General features: G+C 41.2%; 1 protein-coding gene across 13 annotated transcripts in view; it reads right to left on the reverse strand.

The window, feature by feature from the left end:
* Positions 1–1,716, reverse strand: part of PTPRM (protein tyrosine phosphatase receptor type M) — a 481,970-nt gene extending 480,254 nt beyond the window's left edge. For all 13 annotated transcript variants that reach the window (XM_069853870.1, XM_069853869.1, XM_069853866.1 and 10 more), the window contains exon 1: positions 1,282–1,716. In XM_069853870.1, the coding sequence (XP_069709971.1) occupies positions 1,282–1,354 (73 nt within the window). In that variant the 5' untranslated portion in view covers positions 1,355–1,716. The remainder of the gene's footprint in view (positions 1–1,281) is intronic.
* Between the last annotated feature and the right edge of the window lie 18,438 nt (positions 1,717–20,154).

Genomic DNA, 20,154 nt, shown 5'->3' on the forward strand with positions numbered 1-20,154 from the left:
TTCCAATATTAATGAGTTATAGGGCTAATATACATAAGTCCAGTCCTGCAATTCACTACAGAGCATAGCTTTATCCTAGCATAACTGTTTGGAAAATATTTCATCGGTGTTATAGATCACCTTGGTACAAAACACTTTTCCGCTCGGGGAGCTTCTGTCTCATCTGTGGTAAAAATGCTGGAGAGAAATTAAGGCAATGCAGCTGCGTATACAAAAGGTGCCTGGAACCTAACATAAAACCGGGTATTTTTTTAGTTTTTTAAAAAGTTTAAGAACAGACCACTAATCTAGAGCCACAGAACTTGGTTTTGTTACAGTGCCACATAGTAGCAACACGTAAACTACAAAATATAAACTATTCTGCAGCCTAAGCAACGAGGAAAGTCCAAGTATTGCCTTTCAACAGATCGAAGCACACTTCACATGAACTGAAGACCAGATGTCTTCAATTTAACGTGTTTTGCTGTTACAGTAACTTCATGTTAGGAACAAAACAAACAAACAAAAAAGATGAAGTTACTCTTTGCAGCGAAGCACACAGAACTCTTTCACAATCCCAATTTCTGTCTAAAATTACGTGTTTCTTCAACATATAAATAGGGCAGGGGTGCAGATGGAGGACTCGAAGACCAAGACAACCATCCACAGGTTTAGGACTTCAGGACACAGGAAAAAAAGCTGTCGATGGAGCACTTTGCCGGGGTCTCCGCTGGACAGGAATCCCGGCTTCTGCCCTGCCCTTCGAGGCGACGGTTCTGAGGGGCTGCAGGCACCAAGGGGGCGGTTTTTTACCGGCGTTTCCCAGCCGCACCCAGGGGCAGCGCGAATCGCAGGGAGCTCGGGGTCGAGCCGGCAGGGAGCCGGGCGGGCAGGGGAGCGAGGCACCCGCCGGCCCCTGCGGGGACCACCCCGAATTTTCCATCCTCCGTCGCCGGTGGGAGAGGCGGAAAGGAAGGAAGCGGCGGTTCCTCACCTCGCAGGGGCCACGGGAAACTTTGGGGAAGTCGGCGGCAGAGAAACAACGGAGCGATGCCGAGTCCCCGCCCGCCCCCCAGCCTCTCGCCCTTCGGGGCACAAAACTAGAGCCGCCTCCTCCGGACGCTTCTTTTTCTCCCTCGGCTCCTCAGTGTCAACCCCGTTAAGGTAGAAAAATAAAAAAGAACAACAACAACAAAAAAAAAACTTAAAGCAAAGCACAACCGAGTCCCCAAGGACAGCGCTGCCCCCTTTGCCCCTCCCGAGGGGCTGCCCAGCCCCGCCGCGGGCCAGGCGGCTCCTTACCTGTGAACGGCTGCGCTCCCGCCGCCAGCAAAAGTCCAGCCAAAGTAACCAAGCAAGTTCCAACTTTCCCCATATTTCCACCCCTTCCTGCTCCGGCTCCAGCAAACTGCCAAAGTGTTTGCCAAAGTAGGAGGCGCCCCTCTGCAGCCCGCGGGGCGGCCGGGGAGGGGGCGGCCGGACTCCCCCGCTCGGTGTCCCGCGGGCCGTCTCCGCTCTCCTCGCCCCTCTCTTCGCTCCCAAGGGCGGGGAACGACGGCTGCGAAGTTGCCGCCGAGCCGCCTCCGCCCCCCGCCGCTGCCCTCGCCCCGGGGCTCCGCGCCGCCGCCCCGCGCCTTCCCCGCTGCCCGGCGGAGGCGGGGGCGCCCCTAATCCCGGAGTCTCTTCTCCGGGCGCCGCCGCTGGCCCCGCTTTAGCTCGGCTCCTCGACTGACTCGCGGTCCCCCCCGGCAGGCGGGCGGGCTAAAGGGAGCGCGGAGAGTCACGCCCAGCCGCCGGCGCCGGCCCCCGCTAGAGGGCGAGGCGGCCGCTCCGAGGGGTTCGGATGCGCGGCCGGCGGAGGCGAAGCGCTCCGAGCGTCCCTCCCGCTGCCTCTTCGTGTGTCCCCCTCTCTGTTTGCAGAGAAGGCGAAGTTCATACTAGCGTTAAAATTAGTCCTCGGAAAGCACATGCGTAAGATTTCTGGGGAAAATTTACACGTATGCATGTGAACGGGAAATCTGTCCCCAGCTCTCGTATCGCTGCGCGCGGCTGATGGAGAGCGCTGCCTCCTGCTACCCGGGCCTCATAAAGGATGCTGGGTCCAAAAAGAGGCTTAAGAGAGTTTATTTGCCGGCATTTTCGGTACCGTTGGCTTCGTGCCTGACAGGACGACGCCGAAAGTTCTCGGGCAAGCACGGGGAAGAAGGAGGAACCGAAAACAAAACAAAACAAAGAAAAATGAAGAAAAATTTTCCACCGAGCGTCTGAATAACTTTGCTGCGGGAGCTGAAGTTGCGGCTACCTGCTCCGCCGGGACGGGGCACGGAGGGCAGGGCTGTCGCCGCCCGGAGCGCCCTCTGTGTCCCCGCTCCCCGCGGCAGCGGGACGGGGAGCGATAAATGCAAGAGAGGGGGAAAGCGCTGCCTCTTCGTAATCGTTGTGGTTTGCGGGGTTGGTTTTGGGTTTTTCACAGGCGGTTTGGAGTCTGCGGAAGAACTAGTTCGAGGCCACTACTCGAGTCTCCCGTGAAAGCCGCGGATTCGCAGCGCTCGCAGCGACCGGCTGATACTAAAAGGGCGATTAAGATGTAAATGGGCTTCTCCGGGCTGGCGGCAAGCGGTTCAGTGTTATAAATAAATTGTTTCTCATTCGTGTGCTTGATGAAATACCTTACTCGGCCCCTGGGTTCCAGGCACACCCCCTCCGCAGCCTTTCGGGGAGGCTGGGAGGTGGGACGGGACCTTTGGGGACCCGGCTCGAAGCAGGGTCGCAGTTTTTACTCCAGTGAGTGAAGAATGATGTCGTGAATTGGCAGGGTTAGATAGGGAATGATGGAAGTAAAATCACGTTAAAATGGCAGTTACCTGCCATTATTTGCACTTCACGACTTCTGGCATTCATCTGTACATCGTGTATGAAGTACAGCACCTCGACAATATTTTTCATTTGGAGGCTTTGACTCCTGGTGTCGAAGACTCTGTCTGGATGTGTTTGTTGGCATTAGACAGGTTCTTTCTAAACGGGACTTCTAGAGGTGGAAACATTTTGTTGGTTATCACTTTCAAGGAAAGCTTTATTTTTATTTCAAGTGCAAGCGGGGCAAATATAATGCCTCTTTATTCTCCGGGGGTTACAAAGAAAACAGTAAAAACAAGAATCTAGATAATGCTGCAGTTAAGCTTTTGAACTGGCAGAGCTCAAATAGAAGAGCTCAGGTTCTGAATTCCCAGCTTCCAGCACCGGTCCTTTGGGTTTTTTATGTTATTTTCATATATAAAGTTAAGCCAGTTTCTATCTCATATCAACTGAAGTCTTAACTCTACCCATCCCCCACATGGCAGTGCCAGTTACAAAGCATCTCAGTGCATACTTTGTATTATTTTTACATGTGATACATCTCCAAACTTAGGCACAGCGATTTATCATTTCCAGTGATCGCCCAGCCGTTCTGTTGTCAGGACACTGCTCTATTTATGTTTTCGCTAATGCATTTGTTATGTGATGCAATCTTCACGAAGGGACATGAACTTTTCGATGTGTGGGGTGTAAGGCAGCTACCTCAAAAGTTAACGCAAGGGGGCAGAGTAGCATTAATTGTTGTGTTTCCTAACGTCAGACTTTATTTTGAATTGTGAGCATTCTGTTTATTTGCCTGGAACGTCCCAGTCTTCCCGAAAGGAAGTTATCTCAAATCCATAAAGCTTTGATAAACTTGCTGTATGTTGCAATACAAGTTCTATTTTTTTTTTTTATTTTACAATTTGATATTCTCTAAAAGCTGCTCTTACAGCGTCTGAAAATCAGGAGCTATAGCCACTCTTGAAAGCATTCCCTTTGTAACTACAAAACCGTTAAACCCTCAAGAAGGTCTCATAAGTAGTTTAACTTACAGTGAATTTAACTTTAAAATGTGTTTTCTAGTGGAACTGTCACTAAAAATCCAGAAACGAACAGTTAAACCAGTGCTTATGCTAATAATGACTCCTCTCTTGGTTCACAATGGCAGACACACAGAAAATTCTATCTCTGGTCTGCCACTGTCACTTCTAACACAGTGTGGTGAAGTATCATGTTCAGACATATAGCTGTAACTTTCAACCCCATCTTCGTTACAGAGAAATGAAAACTCCATTCCTACATCCACAGCTACCTATAGTGTTAGCTTAATGAAGACAAGATAAAAAGTCACTGAGTTATAGAAAAGCATATAGGAGTGTTTGGTCACAGTTATAGAAGGAGTAAGGCTTCACATACAAAGATGTAACCATTTTGCTTTAATTACAGTGACACTAAGAAACAGTTAAGCTCTAGGGAATAGCTAAACCAGCAGGAACAACAGAAAGCATAGGCCTTGCGTGGCTGATCCAGAATGGTTAGCTGTGTTTTGCTGAGTTTTAGTACTGGAATGTGTATTGAAACAGTCCAGAAACACTACAAAAAAGAACTAGAGTGTCAAGAAAAAGCTAGACAAAAAAACACGTTCACTCATGGCTTCATTCCAAGAATGCCTTTGAGAGAATTCATTAAGGGGTAGACTGTGGCTGGAAAGGGGATCGGAAGCACCTGCAAAAAAACCCCATTACTTCTTGACAAACGGATACTTTGCAGCCGTCCTTGAACTAGATCACCTCTAAGAAATAGCTGATTATAGTTCCCTACATACACACACTCTAGTTTAGGAACATAGAAGATCTCAAACATCACAAATACTATTACTCCTGCTGAAAGGAGTCAAAGAATGAGACCGCTGGGTAGTGAAATGTGGAATCTGGATATTGTTGTAACTATTTTCTACATCTTAATGTACGTCAGTGGAAATCTAAACAATCAGCCTTCATCGGAAAGTATTTGTTTTAATTTAAAATACAGAATTTGTATATATCCATCTGGGGGAAAATTGAACAACCTGATGAAAAATTATGAATAATTACACTGTTTATTACACAAACTTGACCGTCTCAGCTGCCATCTCCCTGTTAATCTCAGTCTCTTGCAGATTCATTTCTAATATTCCAGATCTCTCAGCTACCTCTTGCAAATGGTTTTTGCAAATTCCAAACCGATTGAGACCTGTTTTACTGCTCAGAGGGGTCTTATCATAATGTGGAAACCTGATGAATGTCAAGTAAAAATTCTTATGACAGACGTACATATATGCTTAACAATTATATGCGTATTGCGTTTATCTGTTTAGCTGTTACCCTTCCTTTAAGGTGCTAATGATATTCACAGTATTATTCATTCTATATTACTGGCACAAGAGCAAGTAAACAGATCTCAAATGCCATAAGACATCAAGGCCATCCTGCATAATCCGTAGCATGAAGTCATCCTTCCTATAGTGACACAAAGTAGGAACACTCTCTTGCTCATGTTACAACACAAATAGAAAGGCGAAGATTCTTATACAAATATAAATATCAGAGGAAGGCCCAAGCACTCTGCCTTTTTTTTGACCCATGACAATGCTGATGAAGTGGCCAAGTATGTGGCCTACAGGGCTGATCTTTTGGATCAGAAGCAGATAACATCACTCTCACAGCCCAAAGCTATTTTTTGCACTATAAAGTAGTCAGACAAGAATAATTTTTCGCTACCCCGCTACATCTTGGTCTAAAGCTCAGAGAAAACTTCATGAGTATTTCAATGCACTACTGTTTAAATACAATGAAAAAGTGATTTTCTTGGCAGGATGGGCACATTTTCTTAGTTAAGTACAGCTAATTAGTGAGAGTAATATGTGCTTTTTTATAAGAAAGACAGACAAAGATTCCAGTTCTCTGTTTTTATCTAAGCTACTTTTCTGCTACAGCAAAATTCCAGAGCCAGTCCTTGGTCAGGAGGACCACTCAAGGAAAATGACATCATCTCTCTGTTGGCTGAGGGAGAATATGCTAAACTTGAAAGTTTTTTTTCTATTTGTTACTCTTTCTTCCTAAATACAGAACAATATCATCTCCTTTATTCATTTATCTTTAGGTAGCTTTATCACGTAACCCAGATTTTTACTGATACTTTTCACCTTTTACTGATGAATTTTTGTCAAAAGCTTCAAGAAGAAAAAAAGTATGCTTATCTATATTACAGGATTTATTGATTGCATTATACTGAATTATTTTTTATTTCATAATATTTAACATAGCTGTATCAATAGATGCCGTAAAAGTTTCATTTGTTGCTGGAGATCTGTTTCAGTGATAAATGTAGTGTTTTGAATGAACCTTGTAGTGTTTATTAAAAAAAGTAAGATGTGCCCTACCCCCCTTTTTTTTGAGTTATAGGATAAGGGCACAGTAGTATCTTTAAAAGATCATGTCCACCCCATGTCCTGTCTTTCCCTGCTCCTGAGGAACAACAGAGAACTCATTGGATTCTAAGGTCAATCTGAACCAGCTGCAAAAGCTGTTGCGTACAAAATGTTCCATCTTCAGCAAAGGCTCATCATCTTTCCTGCTTATTGCTGCTGGGGCTTGCTGGCACTGGAATTGATCCCTGATCATCCATTTGGCACTGTGATGCACTAATCATATCTGTGGCTGCTCCCTATGAAATATTGTCATGTATGACTGCCTGCTTTTTTTTTTTTTTTTTTGCAAGCAATGATAATGAAGGACACCTTGCCTTATTCACTTGATCACTCTGAAGTTTAGTAGTAGTGAAAACCAAAGTCCTCTTTGTTTCCTACTGTTAAAACCCAACATTTTTATGACAGCTGAGGAAAATCTTTGTTGCCACACCTGACCTTGATATTAAACCATAGTTGGGACTTAAGACAAAACCACATGCAGATCATTGAAAAAAAAGTATTTAAAAGACTACAGAGAAGCAATCTTTGTTCAGAAAATATTGAAATAGAAGTGAAAAAAAGGTCTAAAGTGAGTAAGTAAAACAGTGGGGGACCTTTAATGTCTGAATGTCAGGAAGGGAGCAAAGAACAACAGGTGGCACTGTACAGAGATTGTTACTTCTAGTTCAGGTGCAAGAACAAATAGCTGCATTGTAGAAAACATCTATTTCATAATCTCACACTTTGCTATAATAAGATGGATAAGTCAGAGTATGGCCTATGCAGGTAGAAACTTGTAAGCTAATATAAATATAAACTCTATATGAAATACCATCTCTTCTGCTGAAAGCAAAGTTTTTGATTCCATAATCAACGTCATAGTCTCCTATCTACGTTTGTGATTTTTATGGACAAGGAAGAAGATATATCTCATACCAGGTTGCGTTTAATGCTTTTTTGTTTGTTTGTTTTTGCAAGCCAAATCTTGTCTTGTTTTCTGATCATCAGTATTTTATTAGAACTCCATTGTGTTTAACAAAGACTTAAAACTATTGTGGCTTATAACTCTACTCGTTGAAATATTTTATTGGAGTGTAGTATATGTGAGAAGTGGACTTTTTCAAACTTGAACTTTCTGTCAGGGAACAGAAAGGGTCAACTGCTCCCTAAGGAGTGGGGAGACAGGAACTGAGCACAGTAACAGATCCCAGCAAGCGACAGGCTGACCCACTAGCCTCAACAAGGTAAGCAGGGCAGGCCAGGAGAGCAGGGCTAGATTCAAAAAGGCTTCAAAGCACCAGGCAAGTTCATGGTGAAGAGGAAGGCCTAAGCTGAAATCAGGAAGACAATCTAAAGGTCACGACTGGGATCATGTTCAGTGGTTACCAAGCAGGTCCATAGTGATAAGACAGGTCCAAGATCAAGTCCAGAAGTCAACCCACAAGTCGGGGCCTGAGTCAACAGGATCTGTGACCAGATACATGGAGACCAGTGTTCCTACAGCATAGCTCCAGCAGAATCTGGAGGACTCGAGGTGAGCTGAACTGAGGCTCCTGGGACAACTGGTCAGAGGGTGTGGATGGAAGTTCCAGGTGATTACTGCACTCAAAGCCATCTCATTTTTCACTTTTGCACCTTCAAATACATTACCTTACTTTCAATATTTTTTTCTAGCTTCCCATACCTTGTAAAGAAAAGTATCTTCATTGTTCTTCTGCTACTTGTTCTTAGCCTCTCCCCAAATGTTATGTCCTTAGCTGTGTCTCTGTCAACAATACCAGGAAGTATAGGCAGGAGACGAGAAAAATAGTTCAAATACCTAATATTGTTAAACAAACACCTACTTATGCCAACTGAGAGTGTATAACCTTCAGATTTGTCTGTGGCTGAATAGGATTGGTCAGGAGCAGAAAGAAGGAGAAGCACAGGACTGATCAAATGCAAATACTTGCAAATATTCATATATTCAGTCTTCAAAGTCTGTACAAATACAGACTGTAATATCATCTTTGTCACTCGTTGCTTTGATCTTGTCATTCATCTGGGTTAACGTCCTTTTCTATTACAAATTTAGGCTTAATTTCATTGTCTTCAGAGTTCTGCACTGTTCTACCTCTCCCTACTCATTTGAACTTCAAGTTGCTATTCTTCCTATTGAGTGCTTCTATAATCAACCATGTCAAGGAATGAGACCAGAAGAATCAAAATTTAGGAGATAAGCGCTGTGAAGTAAGCTGACTTCTTAGTCTTCCAAGATACAGTAATTGTTCTGAAATAAATTAACATTTATTACATAATAAAAGGAACACACAGAGTGTTATACCACCAGAGCTATACTATCATATTTTTTCTGCTAAAAATATTCTAGTCCATCTGTCTCCATAGATAAGTCTTTTTCCAGAGTGGATTCCTCTGCGGGCTCCCATCAGATGGAATATTCCCTTTAGTAGCAATCCCTAGAGATACTTGACCAATGTTTTTCAAATATCTTCATATAAGGCAGAGGACTGAAACAGACATCATGTCTGATGCCATCAGTGCTGGCATAGGTCGCATCTGTGAGAGACCTTCAGCTGGTCTCTCCAGTTAGGAGAAGATATTTCTGACAACTTGAGTTCATTCCACTCAAAATGCAGAGAAGCAAAAGCCAACTGAAAAGCCATGTTCAGTATAAGGCTAGGGTTTTTCTGCCTGTAGACTTCTCTTGAGTTTGTTCACTCACATATGTTTTTCTTCAATAGCTCTAAGTGAGCATGAGATAATAGTAGCTCTGCCTTGGCATAAGATTAAGTTTTTTCAAAAGTTCATTTACAGCTAATTACAAGTCCATGAAACATGAGAAGTGAAATATGCAGCCTCTTTGTTTCACTTCATAGATCTTAAAAACAGTTGTTGATGGATGGAAGTAGTTACTTCTGCCCCTTCATTACTGAATTGTATTTAGCAATGCAGCATTCATGTTGTCAACAGCACTTCTAGATGACTTCCTACTATTATTTTGATGCAATTGCCATGAGAGCCATGAAATCTTACTAAGTTGGATCCTATTGAAATATGAAATTATTTTTTTTCCTACAGTTGTAGTTGAATGGAAGGAAGTGCACTTTATAGCTTGTTCTTGTCTTTCAATAAAAAAACCTGATTTTTTTTCCCCATGAAGTCTGCTTTAACATCAATTTATACTGTTGCGAAACACCGCAATACCATCTCATCAGAAGCAATTCTGAGCAGACAGATATAGTAGTCAGTGATGCAGAATCCATCAAAGAGGCGGCATTTGAGCACAGATATAAGTACAACCTCTCACACCACCACCTGGGCTCACTGCAGGTTTTTACCTTAATATGTTAAAAAGTTGTTGATAAGTAAATTATATGTTGTAATGATGACAACTCTAAATTATGCTGTTTGTGTTAGGCTCTTGTAGAATTTATTTCATGTTTGTGTATTTGGAAGTATCTGAATTTTTTTTTGAAAAATGGTAATAAAGGGTCTGGGAGATGCTACAAAGTTGAAAGGTTCACATGCAAAATCTACTTTTATTTAGGGTTTTTTCAGATTTTTTTTTTTTAATATTTCTGCTTTTTTAGAAAGAGGAGGAATATATTTTGATGCATTTATGATTGAATTCTTGTTGGTGTTCACTTGTGCAGAATGATGAAGAGGCGTGAAAGTTAAATGTGCTTCATACCATCATTTTTTCCTCTTGATTGCTTTCATACCAACAACAGATGTCCAGTGAAGGGACACAAATATTTCCCTTTAGCAAGTCATTCCATTGAAAATAATGGAAGCTTATTTAAATAGTGTGGCCCTGAGGAGACAAAGGGGAAAGCAACCACAGGAGAGAATAAGAGCAGAAACTTACTTAATCAAAGAATGACTTTATTTGCACACAGTGAATTTTTTTAGCAAGTTATACGTATAAAATTAGCAGGAGTTCAACTACCCATTGATTTGTCAGGAATGATAACTTGAAATTTGTTATGGCCATGAATGCTATTGATTCTCCTGCTCCATGCACTATTGTGCTAAAAAATCAATTATTTAGTAATTGATTTTATACTAACAGTTAAATTATTTTATTAAGTCTAAATTAAGAATTATGATGAATACAAATGTATGTGCTAAAACCTAATCCTGAAATGGATTCCTCTTATAAGTTTAAGTAACCATTCTGATGAGATACGAATGATTACCAAAATAAAAGCATGATAAATAAGAGTCAGGAAGGCTTTGCAGATGTGGTGAATCATTACATATTACTGTGCTTTTCAGAATGAGTGCTGATCCTGCTGTTGCTTATTGTGCAGAACTTCGATTAACATTAATAGGAATTCTATGCACAGGAAAGCTGCAGCATGGTAGATCTGTTTTTTTTACCCTCGCACCAGTATTAATGGGAATTATAGGTGTGTTGTGGGGCAAACCCATTATCCATTAAAAAAAGTCTAGCCACATTCAAAGGACTATATTGTAGTATTAGTTATGGCTCTGAAAAAGATACTAAGTGTATGTTGCTTCCAGAGAGACGATGCTAAATCAGAGGCAATAAGTTTTCATCACATCTTTATTTTAATTACATTACAAAAAGAGAAAATCTATTGAAAAATGCTATGAAAAATCAAGACTGACAAGTCATAAAATATCTAGATTAAAACACTTCTATAACTTTAGGGCTATACCTCTGCCAAATTCAAAGGTTCAGGCGCAAAAAAATGTATTGACAGACCTCTTCAGAATATGATTGAATGTATCATGTACAATAACCTTTGTGGTCACAAACATTGCAAGCATGAATTTAAAGTTTCCTAGATTAGAATTTCTCCCTTCTGAGCACCAACCACTTTGGAATAATCCAGATCGTAAACGGAAGTAACTGCTTCTGTCTACCTCTTGTCTATAAAATGTCTGGAATGCTTCAAACCCACAGATATGCAGATTCTGGAGCAGAGTATCTAGGGAAAAACTCAAGAAGAGAAATCAAAATATTTTTGGTTTGTCATACTCATACTAGAAGAAGAACAGGCTTGTACCTGATTTGTCTACCTTAACACTTTCACCAGCAGTACTGTTCCTAGATGGGTAGATGAGGTGCTCTGGGACATGGTCTGGTGGCAGATAGGAATGGTTGGACTCAATAATCTAAGAGGTCTTTTCCAACCTAGTGACTCTATGATTCTATGATTCTAAGTCCTGTTTCCAGTGAAATCAGTAGTAACAGCTCAGCTCCCTCAGTGCTTATGCTGCATTTCAGGATACTAAGCACCATCCTGACCTCGTTACAGCTCCCCATTGTCCATACTGATTTTACCATGCAACTATGCAGAGATGAGGAACAGATGGAGTTGAAAGGCTAGGCCTGTTAGTTCTCTTCATACACAGGAGAACACGCAGGGCTTCTGAACCCCATGGGTTCACCATCATGACATATGAGAGCTACCACATTTTGATGACTAAGAGGGTATGTGAAGAAGATGACCAGCCTGCTCTGGCTGAACAGTGTCAAGATGAGAATAAGGAGCAATTGACTGCCCAGTTACACACAAAAAAAGATATGGCTGTGTCCTAAGCCCATTCTCTGCACCATGGATATCCACCAATATATGATGGTGGCAATATTAATTCAAAGCATCCTTGAGTCATACTTCACTGTCAGAAGGCCATGGCTTTTCTTGATGCCTTCCTTAGAACATCTTTATTTTAGTCTCTCAGTCTCTGTCATATCTTTCTGCATTCCCTCTTTAGATTGTAACACCTACCCTGTGAAAGCTGTAGGCCAAGTTATCAGTTGCCACAATTCCAGGAAATATGCTAGTTAATGCTGCAGGTCCCTGACTGCTCTCCTGAAAAATTGTTTTCCTATCTCCCATTTTCATAAAAATTCATTAATCTTGGATTTTTATTCCCATCAGGTTTGAACCATGGAAGAAACCTTCACTATTGACTAGTACCTGTTGTCTCCCATCTAGAGAAAAAGTGTTTTCTAACATGTAGCTTGGAGAAAGTCACAATGTGTGACTTTTTACATGTGCCTTTTTTCCTACAGTAGGGTTTCTTTTAGGAGAGATATTTCTCCTTTAATCGCTCTTGAGTGTCTCACAGGATAAATATCCCTAGGACAGATCCCATGTCATGGTCTATTCTGGCTTTTTTGGACTTAGGAGTCCTGTAAAGAAATTCACTGTGTCCTGTTTTCTGTCCCTCAGTAACATCCATGAGGTTCACCAAGAGTTCTTATTAGTTTTTATCTGATGGGAAGCAAGCTATGGCTAAAGGCATGCCCCTAACAAGTCTGGCAAAGTATGTCATCTGCCTGGCAGGACTGAGGCTGCTGGTGGCTCTGTGTAACAATAAAAGAACAGATTGTGTAAAACCTGAGCTAAGGAGGATGTCTGGGGAGATTTGGATCAATACACAGTGGTAAGTATTCCTGCAGCTGCAGCATAGTGGATTTGTGGCACCATGGCTTACACTCCCTGTTAGCTGGGTTGGTACGGAAGATTTTTGTGATATTCTCTCACCAGTTTGGGGAATAATTGTCTGGAAATGACTATGAAGTTATTCAGCCTGAGTGGCCTGTACAGTGTATTTGGCCTTAAGGTTGTCTCTGAAGATGTTCTTACAAGATAGCTGTTAAAGATGCAACAAGGAAATAGCTGGTTTTATTCTTGCCTTTTTCTAGGTCCAGTTTTGAACATTCTGTTCTGGTTCTGTTAACAGTCACTAAGTGCACTTGTAAAATAATAATTTTTATTTAAAATGAAGTCTGACAGCAATGGGGAGGGATAGAAATCATAAGCATAAATGACTTCTTAAAATTAATCGAACTTCCATAGGCACGTCAATAGTTTTGTTAATACTAAAAACACTGATTGCACAAGAAGATAATGTAAACAATGTTACATTTTTGTGATGTCGTAATGCCTGGCACATGATTAAGCTAGAAAGCTCGTACTCTGCACATTGCAAAAAAAAAAGAAAGGAAAAACCGTATAATTCCTCTCACCATAACTTAATAATATTTTCCCCCACTTAAGGTTATTTTCTCCAAAATCAATGCTTATATCCTTAGCCACACTAAGTTGTATTTTCACCCTTATAAATACCATTTTGATATAAATGTGTTGCAGCTTCTTTAATCTATTGCTGCTCTGATGGCCACAAGACTTCCTTCACTAATATCAGAACACCAGCTGTATTAGCAATATCTGTCTCAGATAAATGTAAGTGAAAGTGTCCCTTGCACTCACTTGACACTTTAGGTTTTATTGAGAAGTAAACATTTCTGGGCTGCTTCAGATGCCCTTGAGAACAATTTTTCTCAATTTTCTTAATTTTTCTCTGATTCGGTTTCTATGAAGAGAGAAATACAAAAAGGGAAAAATACAGAAGACATGGGAAAGAAAGGAGGGAAGGATAGCAAAGAAACTCAGAAAGGAAAGGTGCGGTTAAGAAACTAAACAGCATATATCAGAAGAACTAATGAAGTGGGAAGGTATAAAGGGTCAGAAGAATCAGAGACAGAGCAAATGGACCCAGAAAATGATGAAACACTTGAGACTGACACAGAAAAGTAGAATTTTCCCTAGCTAACATGAAAAAGCATATTTGGAATCAGATTCTCATAGAATCATGGAATTATAGAATTATAGAATGGTTTGTGTTTGAAGGGACCCTTAAAGGTTGTCTTGTGCAGCTACCCCTGCAATAAGCAGGGACATCTTCAGCTAGATCAGGTTGCTCAGAGCCGCATCCAACCTGACCTCAAATGTTTCAAGGGATGCAGCATCTACCACTTCTCTGTGCAACGTTTTCCATTGTTTCACCACCCTCAGTGTAAAAAATCTTTTCCTTCACACCTAGTCTAAATCTGCCCTCTTCTAGCTTGAAGTCATTACCCTTTGTCCTATTGCAACAGGCCCTGCTAAAATCTCTGTCCCCATCTTTCTTATAGGCCCCCTTTAAGGAGTGAAAGGCCACAATAAAGCCTAACCAGAGCTTTCCCTTCTCCAGGCTGAACAACCCTAGTTCTCTCATCCCTCTGATTATCTCATCCCTCTGATTATTTCAACCCTCTGATTATTTTTGTGGCCACCTTTGGACCCACTCTAACAGGTCTCCAGAGCTAAATACAGTACCCCAGGTCGGGGCATCGCCAGAGCAGAGTAGAGGGCCAGAATCCCCCCACATTGACCTGCTGGCCACATTTCTTTTGATGCAGCCCAGGATATGGTTGGCCCTCTGGATTGCAAGTGCACATTGCTGGCTCACGTCCAGCTTTTCATCCACCAGTACACCTAGGTCCTTCTCAGCAGGGCTGCTCTCAATTCCTTCATATCCCAGCTTGTATTGATTCTGGGGGTTGCCCCAACCCACGTGAAAGACCCTGCATTTGGCCTTGTGGAACCTCATGAGGCTCACATGGGCCTACTTCTCAAGCTTGTCCAGGTCCCTCTGAATGGCATCCTATGTTTCAGGTGTGTCACCTGCATCATTCAGCTTGGTGTCATCTACAAACTTACTGAGGGTGTACTCAAGCCCACTATGTCGTTAATGAAGATATTAAACACTGCTGGTCCCAATATGGACTACTGAGGAACACCACTTGGCACTGATCTCCATCTGGACACTGAGCTGTTGACCACTACCACCTGGATGCAGACATCCAACCGATTTCTGATCTTCCAAACAGTCCACCTGTCAAATCCATATTGCTCCACTATAGAGAGAAGGGTGTTGTGGGGAACAGTGTCAAAGGCCTTACAGAAGTCTCCAGATAGAAGACATCCATAGCTCCTCCCTTGTCAACTGATATAGTGAAATAAGAATGATCCGTTTATATTTCATGGTCCTGTCTGTCCAGCCCATTTGAAGAAGATTATTGGAGGGAAGCACTCTGCCAGACATAATTGAAAGAGACAGAAAGTCCTGATTATATATGTATATGTTTTGTGATTTATGTTCTCGGTCGATGACACTTATCTTTATGAATTCACTGAGTTCTTTAGGCATGAGAAATCAGAAAACACAGCAGTGATGCTCACTTGGCTCTGCTTAGAGTGAAGCAAAATATTAGTGTCATCGTAAAGATGAGCTTTCATTTGTAATATATGTGCAGTATTGGTTTTATGATTAATTGCAATCTATAAACTGCAAACTATCCTGAAAATTTTAAGAAATTGTTATGTATATTACTCATACACCAATAAAAGAGCTTGCAGAAGGATGATTCAATATTAAAAGAGAAGTTTTCACACATAGAATGTTAGGCTATTTTAGATTGCTACTAATTGTGGGAAAAGGGTGTCTTTTCAGATGTTGCAATGAAGTGAATTGTAACTCTATGAAATTAAGAGGTCCACTTCGTACTGTACATTGAGAGGATTCTCTGAGTTATGTTATGTCCAGAAAATATGTCATCCTCAGTAGCTGGCTTGCTTGATGCATAAGTGCATCAACCATATTTAATGCTTCTCCGGGGGAAAAAAAGCAAGTATCAAGGACCACCAGTTCTTACTAATAACTTTAGTTGACACAGGACTCCTGGTTCACCCTCAAGGACCAGTTCTGGGCAGATTTAAGTGGGAGAATGATAGATTAGTGTGAGTGGTGATGTTTTCATCACCTGTGAACAGAGAGAGTTCAGAGTGGAGTTCATTTGTGCTGAAGAGAGTAGGGCATTGTTGCATAAGGAGATCCTGGGGAGGAAAGAAGGGACTGATCAGCCAATCAGCCTCAGTTGCTGACATCCCCCCCCCAAGATTTAAAGATCAGTTTAGATTATGAGAAAGTGTGCCAAAGCACCTGTAGATGTTGAGAGTCTTGCAAGTTAAACTCAAAGGTATTTTTTTTCCTGAACTTGAATTCCACTTTTTCTGGCATGTGGAATCTGAGTGGCATAAATTTGATCTGCAAACCAGTCTGTCACACTGAACGACTTGGGAATGCACAGATGCCACAATAAGGAAGGCTGGGAGGACTATCACCATTGGCGTTTTTTGTTGGGTTTTGGGGTTTTTTTTTCTTTTTAATAAAAAAAAGATGCTGGACTGCTTGACAAGAAATCATAAGTTCATGAGAATTAGTTTCAAACTAGAAACTTGAGAAACTATGAGAGGACTCAAAACAGAGGCAGTTTGCCTGAAAGCATGTGAAAGTGAGCAAATTACTCTATTTGCACCAGTTTAATGGATAATGAGGTTAATTTGTAACTGAATAATCTACCCCATATTCCTCTGTGCCTTGCTGCTGTGTATGTGCTTATGTACAGCTACAGAAAACAAGCATATTTATATAGAAATAATTAGAACAAATATATGTATACATGACCTGCACAGATATTCTTGGCAAGATCATTCACTCTGAAGATTGTATTCCTGCTGATAGAATGCAGATCTGTTTTAATTTATACAAGCCTTTCACTACTTTTTAATAACAAATGAAAGATCATTTGCAAGTGAGACAGTATACATTAAGTATATGGCTAAGATGTCACACATGCTGAGAGACAATCATTGTCAAAGCAAATGAGCATTTGGATGATACAATGATAAGAATAATGTAATTAAATTCATTTTCATACCACTGATTTTATCACCACAATTTCCACTTTGTTCCTTCAAGCCATATGCTTTGTTTCCATCCAATTTTACTCATTAAGGAACAGTGACTAACATTCATTACAGACAAGGCTGGAGATAGGTCCTGGGATTGCTGGAATAAGGTTTTATTCATCTAAAGAAGTAGGAACATAGTAAGAAAGAAGAGAGCGAGAAGCTGATATAAAATGGAAAATCCCATGAACACAGCTGGGTAAAGAACTGGGGGGCTGAGAAGACAGATGATCAAAAGAATTTGGAAAAAAATTAAAGGAAGGGAAAATGAAAAAGACACAAACAATGATGAAAGGGAAAGAAGGAAAAAGGATAAGAATGGGGAGAATAAAAAGGAGCTTGTTAATGGGAGCTGGAGATAAAAGGGGAGAGGGAGGATAAGGCATAAAATGAGACAGAATTTAATTATGCATACTTTTCTTTAAATGGCCATCTAGCCTACAGCCCTGTGGGCCAAGTGACTGTTTAACTTCTATTGGTGTAACAAGCGCATTGTGTATCACAGCTTAAACATGTAGCAGTGTCTTTAAGCTGAAAAGAACGCACCATTTTCAGAGAGGGGCTAGACAGGATGCCATGTCCAGGATCAGGCTGCTAAAGAAGCAGGAATTCTAGTGGCATGACTTATTGCTGGGACCAGGCTGGCAGGAATTCACATACATTCCTCTGCCAGTGTGAAAGTGGCACTTGTGAAACCGAGGGCTCCTTTGCTCCTTCCAGAGAGTGGACACGTGTATTTGACTGTTTTGCTTATCAGAGCCCATGGGGCCAAGGTAGTTGGATCATTTCAATATTTGCCAAAGCTCTGAGTACCCATTTTGTTCTAGCATTCTGCCAACCTGTCTTGATTGCTTCAGCCCTTCCTTCTATGTCCCTGCCTCCAACTGCAGCATTCTGTCTCACTTTTGGCTGAGTCATACCTTCCCACACCTTCCAGTTAGGTAATTAATTCCCCATAAGCGAGGAACCAAGGAGTCATTGTCTGGTCAGACCCAGGTTGATTTTTGTAAGACTTATTATTATGCAGTATGTTCACATAATCAAAGGAGCAGGGCAAGACTTAGGATTAAGCATTTTGTTGTTTGGCATTTTTAGGACTGACGTTTTGATGTGATTTTTAACCTATCAGCATACAAAGGGTTTTCTAATGGCTATGCTTATAGAAAATTAAATTCCAAGTTTGGGAAGTCCTAAAGATCACAGATGAAACCTTCAGCTCCATCCTTAGATGAACAGATCTGCCTTTATCCTCTTAGTGTGGTATGCTAGCACTTGAAAGGAACTTCATACGTTCCTGTAGGAATAGCTGGTCAGAGAGGAAACCACCACCATGCTAAGAGAGCTCTAACCTCTCCAACTGAGGCCTCTTCTGGAAACAAACCTCAAACAAGCCTCTATAAGGTGCACCTCTTTTTGTCCCAAATATTCTCAGGTCAGAGACTAAAAATACTTTATTTTCTCATGTTCTGCTCTCTCAGAGACAAAACACCATTGTCAGAAATATTAAAAGAATTGCTCTAGAGTCACGGTGACTCATGGCATTGAACCTCACTTTTTTTTACATTTTGAGGCCTGTTTTCCAGTTCAATCAACATCAATGAGATTTGGATCTATTTTCCTTTTAATATCTCTGGTACTGTTAAAGTACCTTTTTTTTTTTTTTTTTTCGAGTATGGGAGTATGGGAGGGGATCTTGCTGTCTAGTGCTATCATGTAAATGATACATGTAGGAATATGCATTTTCATCTTCCCAGGTGTACATAATTTAGAATAAGACTAAGCCTGCTAAACAGTGAGATCATGGCATGCCTTCGCCTCTTGGTCCCTCAGCAGCAAACCAGGGTGTGAAATAACACCATTTCTGCCTACACAAGCCTTCCTTATTTTGGAAGGAAAAGTGCACAGGAACTAGTGGATGAGTATGTCTGGGACTCACAACGGTGCAGGATGATGCACATGCTCATGAGACCAGCAGTTTAGGCATAACCAGAAAGACCAATTTCCATCTTTTTCTCAGACAGGCCACTTTGTGCAAGGGTATGTTAACTTTCTTCAATGCTATAAGGCTACATCTTCAAGGCTGTATTTGCTTTTTCATTAGCTTTCTTTCCCCCTTGCCCTGTCATCTCATTTTTCTTTCTCCTTTCTTCACTTCTTGTAGCTGTGATTCTGTCTTCTCTAAGAAAAGTTTTCTAATAACATTGCACTATTTTCTAAATGAGCTCAACTCTGTGGCTTAGAACCCAAATGCCAGCAGGCCACAGCTGAAATTTTTAACACTATTTTTAATTCATCTCCTCTGATTTTTTTCTGAACACAATTGCAAGGTGGGAGTTTAAAAGGTCACCTAAGGCCTGGTGCTAATGAGATATTCACATACTTGTAGTACAGTGTGTACAATACTACCATTAAACAGCAAGCTGGTCATGATTTGGAACTAAGAGACAACCACAGCATAAAGACAGAAGCCACCTATTGGCCTATTGAGAGATCTGTAATACTGGGTTTTTTCTATGCTTTTATGGAGGTATTGTAATTTACCCAAATCTGTATACCTAGTATTCTCTTACACAGGTGTACATATAGAATCTGTCTTATACTTTATATGTATTTCGGAAAAATAGGTATATCACCGCAGGTTGAGGCAAATACAGTTCAACCACCAAAGAGCCAGGCTGATTTCCTTCAGCTATTGGAAAAATAATTAGCAGCTGATTTTGTTCTTTTTCTTTCCTGCAGCCAAGAGGAAAACTAATAGAATTATCATAGGATATATAATATGCCAGTCAGATTTCTGCATTTAAGAAAGTGTGCATCTAAAGCACATTTATGGACATTATGGCTATTATGCCAACTGGTTCTCTCTGCTTCTTTTAAAATAACATGAAGGAAAGATGAACAAAGAGAACAGAGAATGTTAACTTGCTCTCAGAGCCAAGTCTAATCTTTGGATTTAAACACAACCTCCCAAGGGACTTCAAAGAGAGCTTTACACAGTCAGCTAGAGAAACAAATAAATAGAGCCACAAGAAGGGAATCCTCATATCTGGAATTCCTATATTTATCAGTATTTCCTCTTTACCCATTTTGAAGAGCAAGAATTGGAACCCAAATTCACTTTAGGGTAAGAGATTACACTAGCAACTAGCCTATAAATGACCTTTTATTTTTTTTTTTCCTTTCTGTTTTGGTTTGGTTTGGGGGTTTGGGCTTTTTTGGGGGGGGGGGGGGGGGCGCGGATTGATGGGGCTCTTTTTCCTAATAAATATTTCA

The sequence above is a fragment of the Phaenicophaeus curvirostris genome, chromosome 3 (assembly GCF_032191515.1).
Source record: "Phaenicophaeus curvirostris isolate KB17595 chromosome 3, BPBGC_Pcur_1.0, whole genome shotgun sequence".
Lineage (NCBI taxonomy): Eukaryota > Metazoa > Chordata > Aves > Cuculiformes > Cuculidae > Phaenicophaeus > Phaenicophaeus curvirostris.